The sequence below is a fragment of the Amia ocellicauda genome, chromosome 10 (assembly GCF_036373705.1).
Source record: "Amia ocellicauda isolate fAmiCal2 chromosome 10, fAmiCal2.hap1, whole genome shotgun sequence".
Taxonomy (NCBI): Eukaryota; Metazoa; Chordata; class Actinopteri; order Amiiformes; family Amiidae; genus Amia; species Amia ocellicauda.
This window is the reverse complement of record NC_089859.1, coordinates 13,804,815-13,831,795: the sequence shown is the minus strand read 5'-3', so window position 1 is coordinate 13,831,795 and position 26,981 is coordinate 13,804,815. Positions and strand designations below refer to the sequence as shown.

The following is a 26,981-nucleotide window of genomic DNA, read 5'->3' as shown; positions in this document are numbered from 1 at the left end:
GCTGCTTCTCTTTCTTGATGAAGTGCACATGCGCCTTGTCCAACCCATGGTGGTAGGTTCAGCAGGAAGAGAGGTCACATTTGTCATTATTTGGGACAATGAGTTTTCATCACACTGTGTTGATTATTTTCCATAATGTACCTTCCACATATCCCTCTTTTCTGAATCCATTTGAGACCGGATGAAAACGGGTCCAGAATGGAATGAATGACTATGATAAATAAATATACATGTTGTGGTGATGTGCTAGGTGGGTTACAAAATGGCTGCCAAGAATGACACTGCATTCCCCAGAAGCCCTGGGGGATAAATCAGTTTAGGGGTGAACCTGACCCACATGACTCCTCTGATGAAACTGGCTTCTGCATCAAGGCAGGAGGAAAGCACATCTTGTTTGCTAGAGGAGTAGGAGTTGCATGGAGGAAGTCAGAGTAAGAGTGAAATAAAAGAAGCAGAAACTGGTAATCAGACTTTGGATGTGTACTGTTTGCCGTTCAACCCGTCTTTGAATAGCATGTTTAGATGGGGACCTGTGACTATGTTTAGTTTAGGCTCAAGAGGAGCCAGGCTTTTGTTTGAATTGTGTCTCTTTGATTTTATCACTAACAAACTATGTATCCACTCCTTTTCACCATACCCCACCTTGGTGAAACTGTTTGCCTAGGCCCTGCCTATTTATTGAGCCCTGCACCATGTCCATCCACACACAGTGTCACAACGTGTATTGGCATAATTATTATATTTGTATATATGCAGTATATTTACGTCAAGGAAGATTATTTTTACAATGAATTCTAATTTTTTGCCAATCAATTGTTTTGGTTAAGTAATCTGAAAGTAAAGGAGGTTTTTTGCTTGTATACTTAAATCCATGACTTTTTGATTTATTTAGAATCAAGATGTACACAATGTATAATACAATTTGATATGGAGACCTAGTTGTGCATATGTGTGAAGCTCTTTCTAATTGTGTGGATGGTTTTGAAACTGTTGCAAAGGATGCTAGCCTACAAGTTTTGTGTCTGTGGATGTTAAAGTATGATGCAGGGTCCTGAGAGATCTAGACTCTTTCTCCAATGACAACAGTTTCAACAAAGATTGTCAACAAAGATTAATTGGTATGAGCAAGTCATTCTCTGTGTTTAAGACTTGGCCGAGTGCTGGGAATCATTCTATAGCCTGTGTTGCAACCTGTCCGGTCAGTTTTCTGAAGTCCATTTACAGGTTCAGGTTAGAGAAACACAGGAAGCAAGTTGGAGCAATATCCACTGTCCGATATACCTGTTGCACAGCATTCCTATAAATGCACCTAGCTGTTGCCTAGCAGTAGTCCAGAGTTGCAATGGCTAAGCGTGGATTCAACAGGGTACTCCATGCTCTGCTTGACATCATAATAATGGTTCTGTGTAACTAGAAGCTAATCCAGGGTACAGCAATGACACCAAATACAATTCATATTGGTTTGAATTTGAAACTAAGATGTATTTTCCTAATCTTTGGTGTAAGGGTTGAGCCAGGGTCATTGGTGGCATTAAAGGTTGAGATGGCAGTCAGAAAGGTAGCCTTAACAATAGCCAGAAGCCCAACCCTACCGATCAACATAGACTGAAGCTGAATCTAATCCAAAACATAATGTCTTAATCAGACTAATTCAGACTTAACCATAACATAATTAAAGTGTGTTACCAGAAACTCCCTTACCCCATTATGAATTCGGTCTGGACTCTTATCTTCCATTTGCTCAAAATGTAGCTAAAATACACAAGAGCATTGCCCTACAACAATACACATATAACCCAAACTATTTTGCTCACTTTAAACTTCTTAACTAAAACCCAGGAAGTTTTTTCTAAATTCTAAGTCTGAAAAGTCTGACACACTGGATAATATTAAAATGATACTAGCTGAGTAAGAAAATGTAATAAATATAATTTTTCTAGAGGTTCAACTCACCACACGAGTGCTCATGATGGTCGATTTCTCCATGTTGCCAGAGATTCTGAGTCCCGGTGTTCTTTGCAGGGTATAGACACCTCATGAATGCTTTCAATTAGGTGTATGATTAGTCTCGAATAATCTCCCATTAGCAGAACTTTAATGAACATTTTACTTTATTACTAAGAGGAAAGTATAACTGATTAATGTCCAAGCTACATTTAGTGGGAATACACCACCCAACTTTCTACAGATAGCAATCAGAGCACTGTGCACCTCACAAAGAGCTGGTCATAGGAGGCACATTCAGGGGAGCAGAGACAGAGGCAGGATCATATTGGGACAACTACTTCTTAACCAGGACTTTACTGCATCACGATACCTCTTTGAACTAGATGTATGCTTTGTATTGTATATTAACTGTACTTCTGCAGTTTTGTAATTTTTTAATTGTACTTCGTATTAATGCTTCGTTTGAATTTTGTATTGAATTGTATTACTGCACTTTTGTAAACTGTACGTCGCCCTGGATAAGGAGTCTGCCAAGAAATAAATCATAATAAATCGGTGCCCCCTTGTGGCCAAAGGATAAAATATTCTAATAAATTAATGGCAGACTGGTGCGTCTGTTTGGGATATCATGAATTGGTGCAATTTTAATAAATGTTCTGTTTATTTACAATGAACACCACGAGCAAGACTTAACAATCATGCTTTATTCCATTTGTTTTTCTTTAAAAAAAGAAAAAAGGCTTAAAATTTCCCCTTCTTTTCTCAAACCGCATAATAGCAGCATGTTTGCTGGTACTTCATTGTGACATTTCACTGTCCACTCATCACCCCCTGACTGCCACAGAACAGGTTAACACCTGCACAGGAAAACAAAAGTCCTTGTTTCTTTATTTCTATATTTCTTTTCTTTTTAAATATTATTTATTGTTTTAAACTTCAAAAAGAACTTCATTGATTGTCAAACACAAAATCTAGTTTAGCACCAGTACAATAAAACTGTACTTTTGCTTGTTAAAATATGCAGGGGGGTGGGGGGAGAAAAAAAAGATTTTGAAACAAGGAAAAATTATATCATGTTTCATTTACAGCACCAACCATACAAAGCAATCTTATTAAATCATTTGACAAAAACACAAGAAAAAAAAAAAAAAAAGTAAAATATATTAATCATAACAAAGTCTATTAAATAAAGCAAGGAAACAAACCAAACACTGTAAATAAAACAGTTTCCACCAAACTTGGCAGAAGCTATGACACCATTAGGACGGGGGAAGAATGGGAAGGACAGAGGTCATCAATCCTTCCCATGAGCCTCCCGAGGCAGGATGCGGGTCAGAGTTAAGGGCATCTATAGGAGCACAAACCCGTCCTAATTTTGTGCAACTTCTGTCTCTCACGAAAGTTCAAAAATGTACAGACATCAAGACTCACTTGTTCTGGTTTTGCAGGGTAAGATGTGGGCTTTGGGTCTCTGGAGGAAAGGGCAGAAGGTGGATGGTCATACACTATGTCTGCGTCTCTGTCAAGGCTAACGCTGCTTCCAGCCTGGCAAATCGATTGAGAATCTAGCCACCGCCAGCGTGATTCAACAGCACTGTCTACTTAATTCCAGTGAGTTCTCAAATCAGTCTTGTCCCTTGAAAGCTTGTGGCCAAACAACAGAGCTGTGGTTCACCCATATGCTAATGTATGCAAAAAATAATGAGGAAGCCTACAAAACCTCAAAGATTTTTTTTCCTTGACACTGACACCAGACCCAAAATATAAATTTTGATTACCATTAACAAAAAATAAATTATAAGAGTTCTTACTCTGGATTACCACCTCCAGTTTTTATAAACAACCTTATTGTTTCAAATGGCACAGTAGGACACTTATTAAGGATGCACAGTCCTTGGGATAAAGGCTTTCTAAAGGTCTGGAGCCACAGACTAGCAAAGACCCATCTGACACTATCCCTGCTGCCTTGGTTAGTCCAGTGTAAGCTTCTTAGCTGCACACAGGAGTTTGCTGAGACAAAATCCAAGGATTATCCCTGTCTGAGAACGTTAATTTCATTTAAAGAAAACCAATATTCAAAAACAAAAGAATTCAACCTTCACTTCACACATATAAAACTTCAAAGTGTAGCCCTGATGTTTAAGATAAAAAAAAAAAGGTTTAAAACACCAATTTCATTATTCGCTAAAAATAAATACCTTTTTAATGAAACCTAGAAGCTGAAATTTAATGTCGCCTGAGGCCTCCAGCCCCTACCCTTCCTCCAGTAAAACCTGCGGTCACACCTCTTTGATCTAGAATTGTTCATCTGCTCGGAGGTCAGCGAGTGCAGCCCTGCAAAGCTGACGGCTGGGAGAGGCTACAGGCTGCTACGCCGTCCTGTGTCCACCAGCTCTTCCTGTAGAATCTGGACAGCGGAGCCCAGCAGTCCTTGCAAGTCTGGGACACAGCGCACCAGCTCCAGAGGGCTGTCTCCTTCACTGCCACAGACCGCCTGCTCATCTGGGAGGGGCGTCAGCTGGCTGAGAGACACCTGTTTGGAGAACTCGGCCTGGGAAATGGTGACGATCTCAAAGTGAGGGTATCGGGCTCTAAATATCCGTGCAGACATTTTGAGACGCTTCAGAACATCGGCGAGAAGAAACCAATTGCAGAAGCTGAAACGGACACAAATGTACATATATGTAAATAAAGGAAATTACTACCAAGCTGTGTCATCATCTCAAGTAAATTTCCCATCCTTCTGCTTAGCTTCCTCTGAGGCAGATGATTTTGTAAACCTATACCATACTCTTATGTCTTAACACCTATTCCTGCACATGAAACACTGACCTAATTATTTGCAAATTTATTTTAAGTCATGCGAAAGGAAAAAAACGATCGAAGGTAGGGGGGGAGGAAATAGTATGAATTTGGATATAAAAACACGGTCTTTGTCAGCATGTATTACTAGCAGTGAACATGGGTGGTTGGTCTCAAACTCACCCCTGTGACAGCGTCATCTGGACATGGAAGCAGGGCAGCAAGGGCTCTGTGGAAAACTCGAAGAAGAAACAGTCCTCCTCTGTGACTTTCTCCTCCTCCTCCCCCTCCTCCTCCTCCTCTGGTGGCGAGAGCAGGAAGTCCCAGCACACCTCCTTGTCACTCTCTGTAACACACAGCGCTCGTCTCACTGCACCGGAAAGAGCAACCCCCTCCCACTGCAACACCCTTCCCTAACTGATGCACCAGATGTTGAAAGCTGCAATCAGATTCTGTGCATTTAATATACAATTAGGGAAAAGGCACTTCTGAAGGTACAGCACACATATCATACATCTTTGGGAATGTTAGTTATAATTCTGTGTTCTAACATTTCCCAAACCTGGTTTTCCTTACTGTTACATAATTCAAATTTTAATTCAGAGATTACATTATTTCATTTACAACTAATTATATATAAAGCTGACTGTTTTCAGCTTTTAATAATAACAAATTTGGTCACAAATCATAAAATTAAGCAAATACTGAAAAGTTAAACAGACCTAACCAAAAGGTAGAAGTTTTTAGTTCAATTAGCTGATCAAGAGCCGTTACTGCAAGTATTTATTTTTGCCTAAAGCATTATACATATTATTTAATTCCTAGAATGTGTTGTACTGCGTAAGCTTGAAAGTACATATTTGCAGAAATACTGTGTTAATACGACCAAGCATACACTAAGGTCTCCGTTAAATTCGGGGAACAATACTGGTGTGTAAACAATTCCCAGTGCCAGGATTAGTGAAGTGAAAAGGCTTTTTCTGAGTGGTTATGGTTACTGCAGAATAAAACTCATTACTCCCCCTAGTGGAACTGTAAATCTGACAGTATGCACTAACAAGATGGACACTTCATTATCTGGGATGGTATAATAGTAGATGCTTTAGATAGCAATTTCATAAATACACAAAAACAAATACTTTAATTGAAGTTTACACAGTACATAAGCATTGGTGTTAGGCCAAACGAAATGTCTGCGATTCATTTTCAATATAGCCATAGGATAGACTTGGCTATCGCAGTGATGGACATTTTCACACCAAGGTGACAGTATGCAAAATAGTACATCTGGAAAAATTCTGGGGGTGTAATTAAACCTAACAACGGTCTCACCAAACACAGAACTCCCATAGAAATCCCAGTGAAGGTTCGAGTCATCTGCATTGTGACCCTCCAGATCTGCAAAGTATTCTGCAAAAGAAAGGAAGAGAATGAGGCAGAGGTACAGGCCTAAAGATAAATGACAGGTAATTTCCTCATTGCTGTAGATATCCTTAGAAAGCCACGGGACTAGCAAATACTTTCCAGCCATCATTCTGCTACTTCAACCAAGCAAAAATGGCTACAGTGGGATGCAAGAGTACACAATTACCTGTGAGAAACATCCTCATGTTGGGGCTGGGCGCCAGTTTGAGAGCGGTCTGTCCAGAGTAGGTGGCCAGAGTGGGGTCGGCACCGTGACCCAGCAGGATTCGCACCACGTTCAAGTTGTCACTGGCCACTGCATCGTGAATAGGGCTGTAAAAGACCACATCACAGTTCATTACCAACAAGCACATGATATACAGATAGTGGAATTAAACTGTACCCTCTGTGCTTGTCTATAAAACTGTCATTCAACAAACAAAACTCAGTTAATTTATAAGAAACAGGTGGTAAGGTATTCTTATAAAATTGCATGGTTAACAACTGGTTGGACTTATAAGACATATAAGTCTCATTGGTTTCTGAAACAATACTGTTGCATTTCCTTACAAAGGATTAATCAAATTAATGTTTCTTTGAATTATTTTAAACCTGGTGAACATACCCCTTAGTTTCTTACGAAAATTACTTGTTCGAACCAGTCTCCAAGTTGGGACTGACCAAACACAGCTATCAAAGCATTACGTATTTCTTCCCGATTGAATGATTATAGGCCTGTGCAAGTTTTGGGAGGTTTAAAACAGGATGCAGAATTCCAACTCTAAAGATTAGTGTCAGTTGCCTATTATTTATGGCCTGCTTCCTTTATTCCTCATCTTCTGTACTCTAAACTTTGACCCCCTGTCATGTGACTGTGAGAGCCACTTTAAAAGCACAAGTTGGTCCTAACTCCCAGGGGCCCGTGCTTACCGAGTGCCATCCTGGGCACTGCAGTTGACGTCGGCCCCATGCTCCAGCAGCAGTGTGACGATGCCCGCCCAGCCCCGGGCACAGGCCTCGTGCAGTGCTGTGTAGCCTGCATTGTCACGGCGATTCACCTCGCACACCTCCTTCTCCAGGCAATACACCACTACCTCCTGCAACACACAGCGCCAGGGCAGAGAGGAGTCACACCAGTAACCAGGCCGGACACTGCAGCTAATCAGTAATGTTCCCGTACATGCACCCCTTCCTTATCACACTGCTGCAAACAAGCACTCCCTCACTCGCTTGGACGGATTAGAAATCAATTTGATAATGAGTGAGGCGGTTGAAACAAAGCACTGAAATGGAACAGATCGGATGACAGAATGGATAATTAAGCCCTTGAAAAAGTGTACTGCTTTTGTTTTGGGGGGGGGGGGCTTTTTAATGGTTGAATAATTATTTAGTTCTGAATTCAATGTTCTAGAAAACACGGATCTGGTGTAGGATGTGGAATTAAATTGTAACTATCACATAAATCCTGCATTCGATGTTTATGCTGAAAACATTTAAATCTATCAACTAACAATCCTAAAGAAATGTTTCCAAATAGCATTAGCTTCTTTACAAGTGATGGATATTGGGGCTGTGTCTGAAATTGTATGTTGCCTTAAGATGGCTTAAGCCATTTCCTGTGAATGTGTGCATTTCTCAGGACACTCCTGAAGAGCACAGTAAAGATGGGTGTTGTAATTGGTTTCTCTTTAGTGTGCCAGAATGTGTGAAGCACTGTGCTGGCAGCCTGCAGGTGTCTGGGAGGAGCTGTACCTGGTATCCCAATCTGGCGGCTCTTTGAAGCAGAGTCTCCCCAGCGTTCTTGTTAACGATCAGTCTGCGAGCCTCGGGAGGGATCGGCCGGCCAGTGGGGGACTCAGAGACCACCCCCTTCCCAGCACTGCTTCTCCTGCCAGTACCCTGTGCTACTGGCTTCTTGGTGGGGGGGCTCTCCAGCACGGTGAGGAGAGAGGCAGAACGCTTGCCAGAGCCTCCACGTCGCGTCTTCACCTAGGATGTCCATTTTGAAGTGAAAAAGGTACGCAAGGGAAAAATGTCATTGTGATGTAAAGTATATGCAATTTCCTAACACACTTATTTTACACAGCTCTGTTAAAGACACAAAAATGTATTCCACATCCAAAATTAATGATATATTCCAGATATTATTTTTGCCAGAGGAGGGCAGTGTGACTCTATTCTAAGACATCACTGCCAATGTGATAAACCAGCTGTGTTCCTGCATAGAGAATAAAACATGCCTTTAATTAAAATGAAACAGCCATCTTTACCATTAATTTCCTTGTAAAACAACGTAACAAAAAACAGGAAAGTTAGCATTCTGCAGTTTTGCATTGGCATAGGACTGAAACTGAAAGTCATGTGCAATATTGTTCTGGAGCAATTTAAACTACAAAATATGTGCAAGGAAGACTGAGTCCCAGATAAGCTTTAGAGTGACCTGATAAGTGACTTTTTACTGTCATGGAAATTAATTATTGTTTGTAACAACAAGATTGAGAGCTTGCTTCCTTTGTCTTGGCCTTTAACTTCAGATATACAGATTACATCCTCCATTATGCAGAGACGTTTTAAGAGCAGTCTCAATGTGGAAACCCTCTGAATTCTCCTCACCCTCCGCTCCTCCTCTCCGTCTCCCAGGTGTTTGCTTTTAAACTTCCTCTTTCCCGAGGGTTTGTCGCTGGGCTCGGGCACACTAGGAATTTCAGAACGGCGCAGGGATGCGGAGCGGGTCAGCAGTACCCTCCGGGAGCTGGCATCGGGGCTGGGGCTCCTCTGAGGCAAGGGGGCACTGTGACGGGTGTACCCTGCCGCGGCCCTGAAGTCTGTATGGAATCAACGACAAATCAAAATCAGGGTCAAATTCAGGAGATGCAGCAAGGAACCTGGAAATGGTGAATTTAATTTTGACAGATCAAATTCATTATAAGTGGGAGGGAAAAAAAACAACTAATTATAAGTAATCAATCTTTTCAGGCACTTTCTGTTTAACTGATCTTAAAGATGCTTACAATTTCTAATGTGATAAATGATGCACTTAATAGCTTAATGAAGGTAGCTGGCTCTTATGCTTCCAAAGTGTGACATTGAGTACTGCGAGACAAAATGACAAGACCCATGTGCCATCTTTAAAAATGTTGCTAAACTCATCTGCTTGTTTTCCTGCAAATATATGACTTCATTTCACTTGTGTAGCATGTGGAAACATAATAGACCTTAATGTGTCCCAGCAGGATTCCATGATGTCTGAATATTTCCCACTGCTCTTCAAACAACCTGACTGACTCCGGGGAGTGGATCATTTGCTCAGTGTGGGGAAGTGGAGTACATCACAAGGACCAGAAGACACCTTGTAATCCTCTGCCCTTTTCGATCAATCTGAGGGGTGACCACATTGTTCTGTATGACAGTGGACTGGACAGAGTGAAGCCGGGGTGTTTGTGTCGTGCTGTGCTGTACCTGCCCCTGCCCTTGCTGCCTGCCGTGTGGTCACAGAGCTCTCCTCCAACTCCTCCTCCCCAGCCTGGTCACGCTCTGTGATGTACTCCCCATTCTGGTACTTCCTGTTCTTACGCCTCCTCCTCTTCCTTCTTGCAGGGGTCTCTCCTTCGCTGTAAGTGGAGGCCCCCCAGTCTCCCAGGTCGGGCAGGGGATGTGAGCGCGGCCGACCTCTGGGCCTTCGGGGGGGTGGAGGGGCCAAGCTGCTCCGGTCATGCTTTTGAGCCTCCCCTGCTCGCCGCCGACCCCTCCGCAGTCTATGGCCAATCTCCGCTGAGCCCGTGTCCTTGCTCAGCCCAGCTGGACTCTTCTGTGTACTGCCGGAGGCCTCACTGCTCTTGAGGCATGTGAACGAGCCTCCTGGGCCACCTACGTAACACGAGTTTTTGCTTTCAAAAGACAGTTTCACCCTCTCTCTCTTATACCCTGCAAACCTAGCACTGACACTGTAACTGTAAAGCTCAAACCTGGACTAAATGATTTAAATAAATCCAATAACATTTGCTATTTATAGAGCTGTAGTATCCATACTTGTACTGAAGTGATTGTAGGTATAAACATAAGGCCGTGCAGTCATTTCATACCCGTTATGTTCAGAGGCAGTGGCTCCATGTTGGCCATGTTGCTCCGCCTCCTGCGTTTCCTCTTAGAACCCTCAGTCTGCGGGCATGGGGGCACCTCACTTTGGTTCTCATCCATCACAGGTGCCCATCGTTTCCTCCGCTGCAACACAAATACATCAGAAATCTTCCCTTAACTCTAAACTCTGCTATTGGATAAGTGTCTTTCAAAATCACACACTAAGTTAAGTGACTTCCACCAGTGTTAAATTGTAGTGAGGCACATGATTTCAAGATGAATTCAGCAGTTCATAAAGGTTCTATATGCTGGGTAGTGCATTTCAAAGCAAACTCAACCAGGAGCACCAAGGAGCTTTCAAATTAACTCAGAGAAAAACTGTTGAAAGGCACACATCAGGGGATGGGTATAAACAAATATCAAAGGCCTTAAATATCCCTTAGAGCATGGTCAAGGTGATTATTAAGAAGTGGAAGTTGTATGGCACCAAGACCTTGCCTAGATCAGGTTGTCCCTCCAAACTGGATGAACGAGCAAGAAGGAAACAGATCAGAGATGCTACAACTTTGCAAGAGCTAGGCCTACGAGCTTTTAGGGTCAAGACTGGTCAAAGTGTGCATGTGACAACAATAAGCACTCTACAAATCTGGACTGTATGGTATTCAAGAAAGCCCACCTTTTTATAAGTATGTTGAAAAAAATAAAAAAATAAATAAAACACTGGAGATTCTGTAGCCATGTGGCAAAACGTTTTGTGATCTGATTAAACTAAAATGTAACTATTTGGCCTAAAGCAAAACCTTATGTTTGGTGCAAACCCAACACAGTGTTTTACCAAAAGAACACCAGCATCATGTTATGAGATGTTTCCCATGGGCAGGGATGGGGGCACTTGTCAGGATAGATGGGGAAATTAATGGAGCAAAATATAGAAAATCCCTTGAGGTAAATCTGCTTGCCTTCTGCAAGAAAACTGAAACTGGGACAGAACTTCACTTTTTAGCATGACAACAACCCGAAGCACACATCCAAAACTACAGTGGAGTGGACATGTCTTTGAGTGGGCCAGTCAGATCCCGAAACAAAATCCAATCGAAAATGTGTGGCATGACTTTAAGATTGCTGTCAATCAACACTCCCTAAGGAACTTCACAGTTTGAACAGTTTTGAACAGTATAGAATAGTGGTCCAATATTGCCAAATTTAGGTGTGCAAAGTTGGTAGATACCTATCCCAACAGACTAACAGCTGTAATTGCTGCTTATCCAATTATGATTTTTTTTTATTTTTAATATATAATATTTCCCCCTTTAACATTGTGGAGTATGGTGTGTATATAAGTGGATAAAATTCTAATTTAACTGCATGAAACTCTGAGGCACTGACAACAAAATGTGAAAACAGTTCAAGGGGGTGTCTGGAAAAAAATGTGACCACTTAACATTGATTTCTGAACTTGGAGTGGTCTCTTAATTTTTTCCAGAGCTGTGTGTATATATATATATATATATATATATATATATATATATATATATATATATATATATATATATATATATATATATATATATATATATATATATATAATAAAAAATAAATTTACATGAAATAATATATATTGAGGAATTACACACTACTAGATTAATCCTAGATACAAACTATTTCCAGAAGACCCTTAAATGTAATTCATATGTTAATTGCTTTATAATTACATCATTATGTAATTTCATTACATATGACATTCTTAATGGGAAACACTATATAATGAATAAAGAATTAAAATTGGACAACTATATATATAATGTGGTCTTTCAAGGAATGTTTAATATTTTGCTTTGATCCTGTTATTCTGTGTGACAAAACTATAGAACCATAATTGTGGATCTGTGAAAGATATGAGGCATAGACAAGGGAGGAGAAAAATACACAACTAAATTTAAGACCCATCAGTACCTTCTTAAGCTGATATTCCTGCTTCACCACAGCACTGTCCATTTCTTGCAGTTTCTTAATGCACTTTGCCGTCCTTCGTCCTCGCTCAGGGGACTGCTCAGCCTGTTTTTTCAAAGAAAGCCTCTTGCACTTGCTCGCAGTTTCTTTCCCTTTGGAAGGAGACGCCCTCACCTCTTTGGTTCCATTTTTGTCCCTCTCTAGTTCGGACACAGCTGCACACCGGCCCTTGAGGACGGATAAAGCAATGCCCTCAAGTTTCACACAGGGGGAAAGACACTCAGTCTTCCTCTCCTCCCTCGCTCCGGCTGTATCTTCCAATTCTTGCGGTGTTTTGGGTTCCCCACAGTCAGTCTCATTCTGCCCACTGCTAGCATGCTCTGAAGTATTTTTTGTGCTCAGTCTAGAAGTGAGTGAGCTGTCTTGAAGGAGCTTTGGATTTGTTTTCTCTGCTTTTGTGACCGTTTTGTCAGAGTTCTTACTTGAAGTCTCAAGATCAGGTGTATTCCTTTTTGTTTGTTTGCAGGTAGCCTTCATAGAAGCTGTGCCCAAGGACTCCATCTTTCCATCTCTCTTCATTTTAGTTTTGGAAAGTGGTATTTCTCCTGTGCTTGATTCTGTAGATAGTGTGTCCTGGTCTTCAGTATGCAAGGTGATCGTCTCCATCTTCCTGGAGTCTAAAGACCCCAGATTAGAAGCAGTCTCGCAAGTAAACCCTGAAATCTCCAATGCTTTTTGCTTCACAATGGACTCCAGATTGGACAATGGGGTCTTGGTATTATCCCATTTTTCCTCTTCTCCATTAGCTATGCTATGATGGGAACTTTTAAATAGGGTGCAGTCACTGACAATCCCTGCCCTTGAATGAGGGCTACCCTGCATAGATTTGTCCTGTGTGGGGATTCCAGATTGAGGAAATACTGTTGGCTGGTGCAACACAGGCCTGTCAGCAGTAGCAGAGTTTGTGACAAGAGATTTATCACTCTTTAGTTTACAATGAGGGTGTACGTTAGCAGGAACAGGTAAAGTTTTGGAGAACACATCCTTGGGTGGGCACACATGTATTCCACCGGTACAGTTATTGTTGGGGTGCCTGGCAGTCAGGGATTGAAGGGCATCCTTAGTCACAAGTGGCCCCTTCTTTACCCTAGATCCTAGCTGTTCACCTTGGTCAATGATGGAGATAGTTTCCTGCTTGGCAATGCTCTGCGGGTCATCCACAAAAGCAGCGCCTTTCCCATCTTTGTTGCGCAAGGTTGAGGCCAGGACTGGACTTGCCACACCAACATATGTCCCTGGCAGGTTACTGATGGATCCCTGTGGAGAGCTCTTTGCCCAAGATGCAGGGGCTTCCAGTGCCTGTGTTTTCTTTGGAAGAGCAGCACCGTTTCTCAGGGTGTCAGGGAAGATGGCATAAGGAACAGCAGAACCAAAACTGGTGGCCTGGCCCTGACACTTCAAAGAGACAGGATCTTTCTGGCCAGCGTCCACTAGTGGGAGCTCCAGCATTGGCGAGGTTTTGCAAACATCCTTACTGCTTTTCTGACGTTTGGACTTTGTGGACAAATCAAGGGGCACATCCCTTCCTTCAGGGGGGGAGACAATTGTATTCTCCTCCACAGGAGGGGACCTCATATGGGTATACACCAATGGTGCCTTATCAGCACACAGGTGGGAGGGGCTGTTTTCTAAGTGGTTCAGCAGCCTGTTATGTGTTGTCATGTTGGCAACGGAGGGGGTGCCTGTAGGACTGTAGCAAATGGGGGAGTGAGGAGAGAGTGATAGAGAAGGTGGGGGTGCAGAAGCCAGCGTTGGCTGCTTCATCAGAAGGGCAAGTGAAGGTGGAGTCACAGAATCTGAAGAAGATAAGTGCTCTGTTCCTGCTTTTGACTGCTTGCTGATGGATACTGAGCCACAAAGCGGCTTCTGTGCCGCTGAAGGGGATTTGGGTTCAGGCAAGAGGGTTCTGCCCAGGGAGAACTGGTAAGGGAAGCTGCGTAGCTGTGGAGTCATGCATGAAGTCTGTAATTGACATTCTGGAATGAACTGAGAGGCTGCATCTTCTTTTAAAGCAGCAATGGAGCCCAGACTGGTAGGCAAAGATATCTTACACAAGGGAGAGCTGTAATCAGGGGAGGGCATGAAGGCTATGGGCTGACCTGGCTTAAAGAGTGAGGGGCACTGAAATCCTGGGGGAATACTGACCACTGGCTGGGTCTGTGTATGTGCAAGGCTTGTCCTCTTTGTAGGACTCGATTTGCTGAAGCTGGGGTTCAGAGAGACATCCGGGCCGTCTATTTTTCTGCAAGACCGCTGCTGCAAGGGAAAAGAGATGACACCATCCACACTAGGTTTGGGGCCCTCTGAGCTGCTGACTAGAACAGGGTTGGAAGATGAAGTGCTGTCGTGCTGCTGGGAGAGCAGAACTTCTGAACACTGTGTTAAAGTTTCACCTATTGGAGAAACATCTGTATTTATGGGATCTTGGGTCAGCTTAGACGGCTGGCCATGAGGAACATCCGTTGTGAGCTCCGGTGGTAATGCTTGAGGAGGTGGGTTCCCAACCATATTCTCCACTGACTTGTTAGTGCTGACCTCTGTGTTAGTTGTGCCTCCATCCCCTACATTCATTTGAATGGGATCCAGCTGGATAACAAAATAAAAACAACAAAAAGGGTGATCACCTGTCTCCTGATACTCGAATGATAACAGGAACAATAATTCAAACCAGCTGCTCATTTCATACAGTAAGTACCTGAATCTGCATGTGACTGGTATGATCAATCTTTACTTTTCCTCTTAACAGCATAATAAGATACAAAAAATTCAATTAGAGATATAATTTCTTAGAATAACACACACAAGTAGTTATAGGCATTAAAATGTGAATCTGGGGGGGGGGCCCATAATCCATATCCCAAAGAGAGAAACTGAAAATAAACACCACATCGACTCACAAACACAGGTATGATATAACACTACTACTATTATGTGAAGTTAACTATCTATTTCTGAAGATGAATGAAAACCTGTTTTACTGGGATTTGAATGGAACTTGACTATCAATGCCACAAAATACATCATTTTGTGGCTAGTATAGTGGTGATCTTAAACATTAAACGTTACATTTAAATGTAGAATCTGACTAATCTTGCAATACATGTAGACTGTTTGTTTCTGAAGCACGTTAAAATAAATCCAAATTCCATTACATATAATTTTGTATTATATCTTTTTAACATCAGCATCAAAATTGTACAAATTTTCCTATAAACTCACAAGCAGGAAAACGTTACCTGCACAACTGTGCTGTTAACACAACATTCCTTCAGAGGTGTTGACTGCACACCTGCCCTGGAGGAGTCCTCGTCAGTGTACGATGCTCTCCTGAGAAATACACAAAACACATCAGTGTTGCAGACAGTGTGTATGTGGTGGGGTGGCTTACCAAGGTGAATCTCCTGCATGACCCCACAACTACAGATAATCACATCCTGTGTATTTTTAACTTGCAGTTACCCTTTCTAGTGCCATTGTCAGGGAGCTCTTGGCTATTCATTAAGCTATCCATTGGGACATTTTCAGTAGGGGACACACTTAGCTAGTGATGCTTCAAACGCCAAAATAAATTGTTCAGCGCTTGAAACAAAGGAGAAGAATTGTACATCACTTCAATGTTTAATTCCATTTTATAGCAGACACACAATACACACTCCTCAGGGATGTACCATCTGATTTCTTTTGAAGCCAGCTAAGGTGAACCAGATTCGTGTCACTGTTGAGATTAAAACCACATTGAGCTGGCTACTGTAAATGCTCACCTGGATCACTTTTAAATAACTTTTAAAATCCTCAGCCTTTGAATATATTAGAAAATAGGTTTCTTTCTTTCCACATAATAATTGCAGAGCCACCTGTGCCAGGAATGTTCATCAGGTACAATTCAGCACCATAAATGAACAATTTCAGCACATATCCATCCATATTTATTTATTTTCCCCCCAGAGGCTTGAAATGATGAAGGGCCATTTATAATCTCCCTTCAGCACCCTCAGGCCACTGTAGCGTGTTGTGGGTAAAAACTATTCCAAGCCTAACCTAATATTTTACAGTTTTGATCAAGTTACGCGGTTCAGATCCTGCTGGGTTTCTTTCTCCTTGCCTTTATAACAATTAGCAGCAAGTAGTGAGTGGGTGTGGGTGTGGGTGTGGGGTGCCTCGATTTTAAAGAAGGAAGCTCAAGAGAAATGCATTATTTGTAAGAGAGTCTCCTCAGGAGGGAAATCCCAATGTGTTCAACCATAGCAGCTAGAGCTAGGGCCCTGAATGGTTAACTCTTTATTTATCATGCAGGTCCCACAAAACAATGCATTATAAGAGCCTCAAGGGGGATAAGCCCTGATCTGAGTGTACAATTTGGAATCATAACAGTAATTCAATACAGCAGATTACCTGGAACATCACATGTCGTGTTTGTAGTTACTTCCAATAATCATGAATTCCTCATGATACACAAGGGGCTTTTACCAAAGCTTAACCTTACAATTGTCCCTCTTTCTTGGTATTCCTAAAGCTCAAGACCCTGGATTCAGAAGCCATAAACATCAAACTTAACTTTTGTAGAAAATAAATAAATAAAATGTAGAGAATATGCATGTTAAAGGGCTTGTGCATGAGATCCAGTTTTAGTAAAAAGCAACCCTGAATGAGAAAAGATCTACAATGCATCTTTAGAAAGCTTATAGATGTGTATTCAAACAGACAGAGAGAGAAACATGCAAAGAAAGAAACACTAGACAGGACAATAGACAGCACAAATGGTAAATAACACTCACAGACAGACAGACAGACAAAAGGAGGCCGTAACCTTTCAAGACTCAAGCCTTCTGTTTTGCCATTTACCCCAACACATGAACAGGTTTCATGCCCCATAGAATCCTGCCCGACTGATCTGTATTAAACTACTACTACCATAATTAGACATTTTAACCAAAGGGCGTGTCTGCTTCCCTCACCGTTCCTCATTGATGCTGCACATGCGGATGCGGTCGGCAGTGACCCAGCCGTGTACACTGCTGCAGAGTGGGGGAGCGGAGACCATGGCAGGCAGGACAGATGGGGGGGGCGTGGATGATCCCTTCCTCTCTGCTTCAGCACCACGCACACTGTAGGATCCCAGAAAACAGCAGCACCTCAGTAACATCAAAAGTATTTTTACCTAGAAATACTAATACAAGTCCATCCTCATAACTAAATATAAAATAGGTTACATCAACTTTCATAAGTCAACAAAAACAATTGCTGCAAAGAAATAACTACAATTCACACTACAAAGACTTTCTTTTTGAACACCTAGAATAACTTAGGTTTCCCATTTGTATAACTTATTTGTATGTATTAGCAAGCTCTGTACCTTACAGTTGCCACTGGGACTATGCTTAGAGAAACTCATCCTGTTAAACTGATAATTCTGCACTGTACCTCGGTTAAGCTCTCAGCCTTACACCAAGCTACAAACTAGTTATATAACAAGTTGATTTGCTCTGACTGTGCAATAATCAAAGGAGTCTTGTCTAAACATGGTACGTTGCATATCGTTTCATAAGGGGTTGTCTTTAACGTACAAAACGAGTGGCGCACATAGGTAGTTGTGTTCATCTGTTGAAGATTGTGCAAATCCATGATCAACTAAAATTTCTACCAAACTTTATTTTGACAAATGCTATTTTAAAATGTGACTCTTCCTCAGAATTCACTAAATCGACACGCTAGTAAGATGTCACCTACACAGACAGAATCTGATAAACCTAAGACATTGCAAGAGGGACTAAAAAGAGATAGCAAACGCAAACGCCAAATACAGTGGCAACGTTCATACCCAGTCAAACTCAAATTTTGTTTCCAGAAAAGGCATAAGGCAAGGTTTCATTTAAAAAATAAAAAGACGATGTACATGTTAATTTAGCATTTGATTAGACATTTACTTGATCAATATGGAATGAATATAACATTGCACAACCCCGTAGCCTTCACAACGTAAAGATTGGAGAACATGTACACAGTGGAGCCAGAAGCTTCCTAAATATTGTGCAAAACTAAAAGACGGTCGTGAGTTCCCCTTTTCTGCTTCAACAGCCCACCTATCCAGTCTCAAAGCAACCGTTTTCCCAAATGGTATTCCCCAGTTGAAGCGGCATTGTGAGTAAGCACAGGGATTAGGCACGCCGTCCACAGCCACTGACCCAAGTGTACGTCAGTTTTAAAGCCCCTGGATGATGTTGCACATCATGAAACAATACAACACAAATAAAACATCCTCACTGAGGCATCGTGCCGTAAGCCTTCTCTCGGCTATTCGCTACATCACTAACATAGGACACCTATCTTTTATCGTATTACAGTATTGCTAAGGACATGTCACTACATTGTGTTTGTTTGTAGATGTTAATATAGGTATTTGAAAACTGTACAGGTACGACCTGAACAGTAATGGTGTTCCTCCGAATACGTAGCCAACGTTTAAACAGCTTACACCCACATCAGGCACGCTTAGTTACTCAGGTGATGCGAATGCAAATTAAATGCGAATAAACTTATTTTTCGGAACACCTTTAAACCATGCATTTTCTAAAAGGATAAATTGAAGCAAAACAAATGCTGTAAAGAAGAGCCAGCAGAGAAACAGAAAACCTTTTCGAAGTCAACTGTCAAAACTGTCTTTCTTAAAACGACACAGGCGATCCACATACATGCACACACACTACACACACACTACACACACACACACAGTCACACAAACACACACACTGTGGCCGAACGACTAACCCGTCCGTGTATCGTACCATCAAATCGACAGGCAAACATACCAACAAACTAAACTCCAATGAAATAAAAACAGGTATCAAATGACATCGAAAGCTATAACCTACATCAATAGGGAGATTATTATTTTAAATCCACACAATATGACCATTCGTGTCCTTGTACGAAATGTGTGTGGAAAAATATAGCCTACACCAGTCCAAGGGGACAGAAGACACTTTTTCTCCCTCTGAAATTCAGTCAAATTAGGGTCCCGAAACACGGCGAGATCCCACCCGAGCAGCTCAACTCAAGTTGTTACAGTGTATCTGTGTGCGGTAGTAAGTAACGTTACTCTAACGAAATGTATCAAAATAACACAGGCGATGCAAGATCCCTGCGCAGCAAAGTCAACCTTCGCTACAAATATCACACTGCATTACACATAGCTTGGCAATGTTGAAATATCTGTATCCGACGGTGCGGGCAGCACATATGTAACACGCAGCCTTCCCATAAACCGTACAAAACCCGTGTCTGGGTTTAAAAATAAGATCACACCGAGCCGATCTCTCTCGACTCCAGCGCTGGATAAATAAATTCGTACAATTTAGCCAGCTCTGTCAAATTGCATAAACAACCACCTTTCCGTTTGCTTAATGTCATTAGGAAACAAATTACATCAAATTAAGAGTCAATTCCGCTTCTTTTGGTTCTGGTCGGTTGCAGTTCACTAATCGCTCCCCGTTTTCGGTTCCGAAAGTCCAGGGGGGTTTCGTCAAGACAGTCCGTACCGTATCTCATCTCCGATGGGAGAGAGGGGCAGATGGAGGAGTGCCAGTATGGGACTTGTAGTGTTTCGCTACCCACGCCCTGTCGGTGACAGTTTGCGCAAGGGAGGAGTAAGGACTACAGGCCCCAGCATGCAACGCAGGCCCCAGCCGCTCAAGGGGAAAGGGGATCGTAACGGTGCGCTAAACTGAAAAGCTTAAGTGGCAAAGTGAAAATAGAGATTAGGGTAATAAAGGCAACGAGGCTGGCTATTTATGAATAAGGAACCGTGAGGAATAGTTTCTATGAAAGTATGTGACTGCCAGCGGTAATACAAGCATGCTGAAGTCAGTGTGAAGTGCCCAAAGAATAAGCAGCTGAAAAGGTAGCGCTTCTCATAGCATTGCAGCGGAATTAACACGAGGGCAGAGACCCGGCGGCTGGCTTATGAATTTATACCCAACTATTGTAAATGATTCAAAGTGCCTCGCAGTGTAAGACATACTATTGCGCACACAACGTGTTTTCAAATGCAGATAGACCACAGGCGGCAGATCATGCTTTAAAAAACGGCTAGACATATAGATGTGCACATACTTAACCCATTGTTAAACATAAACGTTGATATAACATTACTGTAAAATAAGGATTAATAATGTTAAAATCAACACTAAGGGAACGAGGTCGCTGATTCATCAATACATATTGTTGCTGTATGCTAACTATTTGTCCTCTGATGAAGGTTATTTTAACACAAACAATAATAAATAAGTACAATAAAGTTTATGGATATTCGGAATTGTATCCGAGCAAATACTTAGAAGGGGCAGAATAACCAACGCCATAAAATAAAGGTAAATGTGTGTCAGTGAAGTTAAACTCCTCAGAAACAAAAGTTTACACTGTAGGATGGTTTGAAGTCTTCACCAGTGTCGAGTTTAATCTGACATCTGTACGTAGAAAATAGGTTTAACAAAAACTTTACCTCAGTCAATCCGTAAGCAATCGTGTATTTTGGGAGGCATTGCACGATGCAAATCCGAGAATAATCATACTAAATCGTCTTTAATTCAAGAGCGGTGAAAACATGTAACATGTAAAAACAAACATCTGCCGATTACATTACGCTATTAGTGTTAAAATCGAACTATTCCAACATTATGTATCAATTACTGAAGTATTCATTTAATATAGCGCCCTTCGTAAATGATTCACCACAGATACTGCTGTAGATAATATATACTGAAGTGCAAGTCAGTGTATACATGAGGTACAGTAGTAGGGAAAAACAATCATGGCAAGGAGTCTGGCATCTGTGCACTCCAGGCTGAATTAGGACAACATCACAATGATTTATAACACACCCTAATATAAGACCTTTCCTGTTAGCAACCAGGTTACGAATCCATACAATCACAATGATAGGTCAGCAAGTAAAGTCCAAAAAGCCTAGATGGAATCAACCCCCTCTTAGTGACATGCAAACATGCCCAAAATCTAATGTCTGAAGCAGGTTTGAAACAGGACACATGTGGGACAGGCCTGGCTATTAACAGACTTCATACAAGCCTGGATAACATAACATGGATGGTCAATTCAGTGAAGACCACAAATACCAAATGGGTTTTCAATAAAACAGAAAAGCACAATGCTAAAAAAAACAATGAGCATGGTTTTATAAGGCATCTCTGATTCCGGTGGCGTAGGTTTGGTTTCCGAATTGGGGGGACACATCCACTACGCCTATGGAGCCGGGTACATATTATTGGGGGGGACTATTAAACGTTCTCTCAACATTGGGGAGGAAGCGTCCCCCACTAAACCTACGCCTATGTATGATTGTATGGTGCTTGAGTCCATATGTTATTTAAACTTAAAACATTGGTCAGTATTCCTCAAGAATGAATGTATGAATACCATATGATTAACAAAAAAATATGTCATGCAATTAATCTGAGTTCTGATGTAAATCACATGTGTAAGATGGTTAAGGTTAGAATTATGGTTAGGGCTCATGTGATCATCAGACAGATGAAGTGCATGAGGTATTCATGTGTCAATGTGGTATTCATACATTGATGCATATGTAATTACTGACCATTAGTTTAAAGTGTTACCCATAAGTCCAACAAGGTAAGAGTAGTGTGGTCTAGTTAATATAATATTTGTGGTATATTTTATGAAGCTTGCCATTTTTCTGTTAGTTATCTTATGTCTATCTGCACCAATCCTGTGAAAGTATTACAATTTTTTTTTTGTGGTATTACATTATTTGATAATGGTCTTATCCATGTGAACTTAAGCACCATAAAATGTAATAATGACCCCAAAAGATTGTAACTTCTTATGTAGCATCTCATTTCATACCAATAATTCAGCTGTTACCGTGATATTTTATTTTATTTTTCTTTGATGCAAAATGTAAAGCAGTATTAACTCTTGTGCTCATGTGCATAAAATTACTACTGTTGTGTTATTCTAAATATATTACTTAAAATTGAGATTCCAGATTCAGAAAAATTAAGAACAAACACAACTCATAACCTAGTAGCTGTAAGTATATGGGTTAGTTGATGGGTATAAACTAGTCTTCACAAACCTTTTTTACTGTTATTTCCAATGGTCCCATACCAATGCTAAGTCTCCTCCTAGATGTACTCACGTAAACACAAAACAAATACATATCACAGTGCTTCTTATTGTGCATCACCTGTGTGTGAAATAACAGGTCAATTGCTGGCTTGAAAACACTGAAATTAAAGCTGCGGCACTCCCTATGTAAAGTGCCCCCTCTCTCCCCCTTGCTACATTTAGCAGGTTGAATCCCAAAGTCCCTGAGTTATTGAGTTATTCAAGTTGAATGTTTGCTTCCGGTCCCCCCATAAAGTAATTTCTGTCTGTAAGGAATCACATAAAAAATGTCAGCCTAATCCTTTTGGGGAAAGCTGGACATATCATTTCCTTTCCCTTTTTGTACAAAGCACACAACAGACTTTTGGGGACGTCCATGTGCTGTATATTAAGTATTCCCTATAGGTTTGCCAACAATGTGTTACAGGGATGTTGCAAATTACTAATTGCTAATTGCAGTACACAGAATCTGGGTTCTGGTGCATAGCATGCCGCTGGGAAAACTGAAATAAACGTGTGGTGCTGTTTACGTTGATTCTGAACACTGCTTTAGGTCATCTCTCATATTTTAGTTGTTATTTCAGTGCTTCAGTGATACTTTTGGTGAGTAGTAATATATTGTGCTACACTTTACATGCTGGGCTCCACAATTGAACAATCTATTATGTAAACACAGTATATTACTATTAAAAAAAGTTATTAAAACAGGATTGTGCAAAGGTCAGTGTGAGATGTCATAGTGCATAATGATGATGGATATTTGGTCTATAATGTTACTTTGTTATGTTGGTACAATATTTTAAGTACTTCAAATTCACTTTTTTGGACATAAGTACTGGATTGATTTGTGCCCAGTCTGCTGAACAGAGGTCACAATCATGGGCTATTCTTTTTAAAGCCGGAGGCCCAGCAGTGGGTTGTTGCAGTTGCGAATTGTGAACCAATATCAACTTTTGTAGAGATACATGATGTAACATTTTGTGATAATTATTATTAGTTAGTAGCAGTTTTAGTGTTATTAATAATGGTCACAATATATACTTGCATTTACCCACAGTTCACTCAAAGCATCTATTTGAACTGCTTTATTGTAAAAATAATGTCCATGGTTATGTCACAGAAAAAGCCAGATCAGAACACATGCGGCTATGTTGCTTCCACAGGCAGAATGTAATTCATCAATAAAATCATTATATTTAAGCACTATGAAAAGATTTTGACAAGGAAACAACACTCGAAGCATGAAGAAAACCTATGCAGGAGCGACTGTAGCCTGCGCAAATGCATACATCTGGCGAGGTACAATCCGCAATACCAAAACCTCCAAATTGTATTTATTAAAATCCCCAATTAGCAGACTCCTCCGCGATCTGTACACTATCCCAGTCCTACACAGTGGCAAGGCGGACGACACGTAACAAGGGAGCACGGGCATTTCTGGTGAAATCTGGCTTGATTCGGTGGGAGGAGGCAATGCAGATTAGAAATAACGCGGGGTGCGCAGAGCCCCGTTTCTGCACAACAAGGTCACTCCAGGTTAAGGCATGAGTGCGTCGGGGCGCTGTGAGCAAGGCCCGTCAAAGCCCCTTCCTTCTCAAACACAAATAGCCTGCTACCTTAGACTGCAGCCATTAACGTGGAGAATCTCGCACACCTAGAAAAGTAAGCAATACGTGAAATAGCATCAAAATAAAGAACAAGAAAAAGGATATCGTAGCCACAGCGTGGTTGCTTGTTTATTTTGGTCAGTACACAGCCTGACTGAAACACATACAACAGAGATGTGTCTGATGAAAATGAAAGCAAGTTCACGGCGAGTCTGCTCGTGGTCTCATCTCGACAGAAATGCCCGAGTATTTTGTGACTTAAAACAGTGTCGACTTCAGCTGGGCAGCGGACTACAACTGCTGCCAGTACATCCAGGTATGCATCTGAGCACCTTTAAAGGCATCAACATAAACACAACTGTCAAAGGGTGACCTATTTCTTCATTAGGCTCTCTAATGCAGCACTATAACGGTGACGCAAAAAGCAACCCGTGGATATAGCCGACCAGTACAGCGACACACTGGCTTCGCACAAAACCAAAATTAATATATAATCTCATTTTATTGATGCGTTTGTTTATTTTTAATGGAAACAGAAAAGCGCGATTGGGTTTGTCGCGTTGGGGTTACTGTATTCCTACCATATACGCACACACGTACTCAAAAAAGTGCTTTGAATTTTTTTTTTTTTTAACAAACAAAATCAAGCACAAACAAAAACATGATAGCAGGGTAAGGTATAGGTTTAAAATGACATTCATCTACATTGCTTAAACTACAAAACAGTGTTTGGTTCAACACGGCCGTGTGCGATATCCACCCCATTGCAGCCTCTCCTAGGCGGGCTGCGCGGTCTAAATAAAGGACGTCGGCACCGGCTCATCCCCGGGATCGCGGGGCGACAGGCAGGCTCAGCACGGACAGCCATCCCGGCGCTTACCGGCGCACCGTCGATGACAAGCTGGCATCAAAACACGCCAATACAGACTACATTGACAGGTAGTGTGGGAATCTCGGTCTGCGGCGTGTGAAATGAAACCATGACACTCATTTAAATAGGAAACCCGGCGCAGATATAATCTGAGCAGTTTTCTACATAGAGGACAACACAGTACAGTGTGTTTTCAATCACCACATCCCGGAAAAGGTCGTTTCAAGTCAATAAATATATTGGGAAGTCAACAATGGAAACCTATAGTGTGTGTGTGTGTGTGTGTATATATATATATATATATATAATGCTGTCTCGACAGGGGACGCAATGTGTGTGATTAAACTGCTGTACTAGGTTACACTGATTTAGTTGCTTGCAGTTTTGTACAATCAAATACACAGAGTCAGTAGTCAAGAGGAAACGTCCCATGCTCCCTGCCATCTTAACACAAAACAGCAGCAGCAATTCTCGGTGAAGTTCCGTTTGTATTAAATACAAGACAATTGTTAACACCACTTGATCCACATTCAACTCAGTGAACGGCAGACTGTGGGGTTCTTGTTTACATATATGAAACCAAATGGCACATACCAATCATCCCCATAACTAGGGTAGAGGTCCTAGGTCAAAAACCTTAAAATGATCTAACCAAAAGACACAGACATTCAAGACAGCTCGACAAAATAACCGCCTAGATTTGAGAAGATAGGCTACTGCCTTAGCTTTTCTCGAAGCGGCTATCTAACTATGACCAAATAAAAAAGAGAGGAGAAGAGCAAGAGAGGAAGAAAAGGTGCAGAAAAAGACACATTTTAACTGCCTATGAAGGAAAAAGTTCAAATGACAGTCATACCATTCCCCTTTGCTCCTTCACTTAAATTGGGCATATGCATAGAGTGCAACACAAGCACTGGTGTCCCTTTCAATAAACAAGTGATGGTGATATTTGTTTTAAAGCTTTTATCCCCCTAGTAGTGTGGTAGTAGGCTACTATAAGTGACACAGTGGTAGCAGCCTGGTTGCAGAATTGATACCGTCATATTTACATGCAGCATAGGCAAACAAACACCTGTTTATATGTACAGAGTTGAGCACAAACCAATAATAATAGAAAGTTGAAAGAGTGTAACTGTCGCCCCCCATGGCGTTCTGCAATGCCCCCTTTAATGCCCCCTCGCTCGCCAGCAGCGCCTTTGTTATTAGCAAAGGCAATGGTATCGCGCCGCCTTACCTTAAGCACGGGGCTGCTTTCGAGCTGGTCCCGGCTGCTCGCTTTCCCGGGGAGGCAGGGAGGGGGCTGCGAGCCGCTTGGGCTTCCGTTTCGGGGGTCTAATATGATTTTAAAGTGGAATAAATCCGGGGTGAAATTTAGGCTTCTCTCCGCGATCTTCCCTCATTGCCAGTTTCAGACTGCAGCAGCTGGAGACAAAATCGCGCACCCTGGGTCCTAAAGCCAGCAGGATCCATCCTACAGGTGAATAAATACAGGTTGTACTCGGACGTTTGGGAACTGAAAAACACACACACAGGAAAACTCTGTTAGCCCACCAGATATGTATATTTGATATATGCTTTCATATTAATTTTAGTGCATTAACTGAAAGCGATTTACATTTCTTGATTTGCAGCAACTATCGTGCAGCTTTAGCACTGGTATTCGCAATACGCATTTCTCTGCTCAAACAGATACACCATCATTTGAATTATAAAATAAACAAACAATAACCCGATTATGTTTTTATTTCCAAATATGTTGGTTTACAGACTTTACGACTACAAGGCCATTGTTATTGTTTTCAGTGCAATGCTCTATTGTGCACAGCATTATATAACACTACAGTACTATAAAGTATATTACACTGCACTGTATTACATAGCACTACATTACTTCAAAACCAAACTGATATCATTCCTTCTGCAGTTGAACTTATCAGTGGAGATAACCCCCAAGGCAAATACAACCCCAATAATGAAAGACAGGCTAAGTGTAGTACAGTACATCCAACAATTATGGAGAACAAAACAACTAATATGGAACCAAAAATGACATACACGACCAAAGTATCATAAGACCATAAAATATCTTATGGGAGCAATAAAAATGCCATTCCTGACTA

The 26,981-nt window shown here is 41.4% G+C and overlaps 1 protein-coding gene across 2 annotated transcripts; it reads right to left on the bottom strand.

Annotated features, from left to right (window-relative positions):
* Nucleotides 1-2,631: 2,631 nt before the first annotated feature.
* On the bottom strand, nt 2,632-26,324 carry bcorl1 (BCL6 corepressor-like 1). Of its 2 annotated transcripts, none has more exons than XM_066715054.1 (13): nt 26,096-26,324; nt 17,196-17,345; nt 15,477-15,567; nt 12,184-14,826; nt 10,236-10,374; nt 9,613-10,020; nt 8,767-8,978; nt 7,906-8,142; nt 7,084-7,250; nt 6,341-6,486; nt 6,082-6,159; nt 4,933-5,095; nt 2,632-4,604 (listed from the first exon to the last, which is right to left on the bottom strand). In XM_066715054.1, the coding sequence occupies exons 2-13, from the start codon at nt 17,279-17,281 to the stop codon at nt 4,307-4,309; spliced, it is 4,668 nt and encodes a 1,555-aa protein (XP_066571151.1). In that variant the 5' UTR covers nt 17,282-17,345; nt 26,096-26,324; the 3' UTR covers nt 2,632-4,306. The 2 variants fall into 2 exon arrangements, with proteins under 2 accessions (XP_066571151.1, XP_066571150.1); XM_066715053.1 differs by lacking the exon at nt 26,096-26,324 and adding an exon at nt 19,663-19,793.
* Between the last annotated feature and the right edge of the window lie 657 nt (nt 26,325-26,981).

Excerpts from the sequence above, each read along its gene's own strand:
- bcorl1 (XM_066715054.1), bottom strand. The coding sequence starts at position 17,281 with ATGGTCTCCGCTCCCCCACTCTGCAGCAGTGTACACGGCTGGGTCACT. Across the intron at positions 14,827-15,476 it reads TTAACAGCACAGTTGTGCAG|CTGGATCCCATTCAAATGAA; the intron begins GTAACGTTTTCC and ends TTTGTTATCCAG. Across the intron at positions 7,251-7,905 it reads CCGCCAGATTGGGATACCAG|GAGGTAGTGGTGTATTGCCT; the intron begins GTACAGCTCCTC and ends TGTGTGTTGCAG.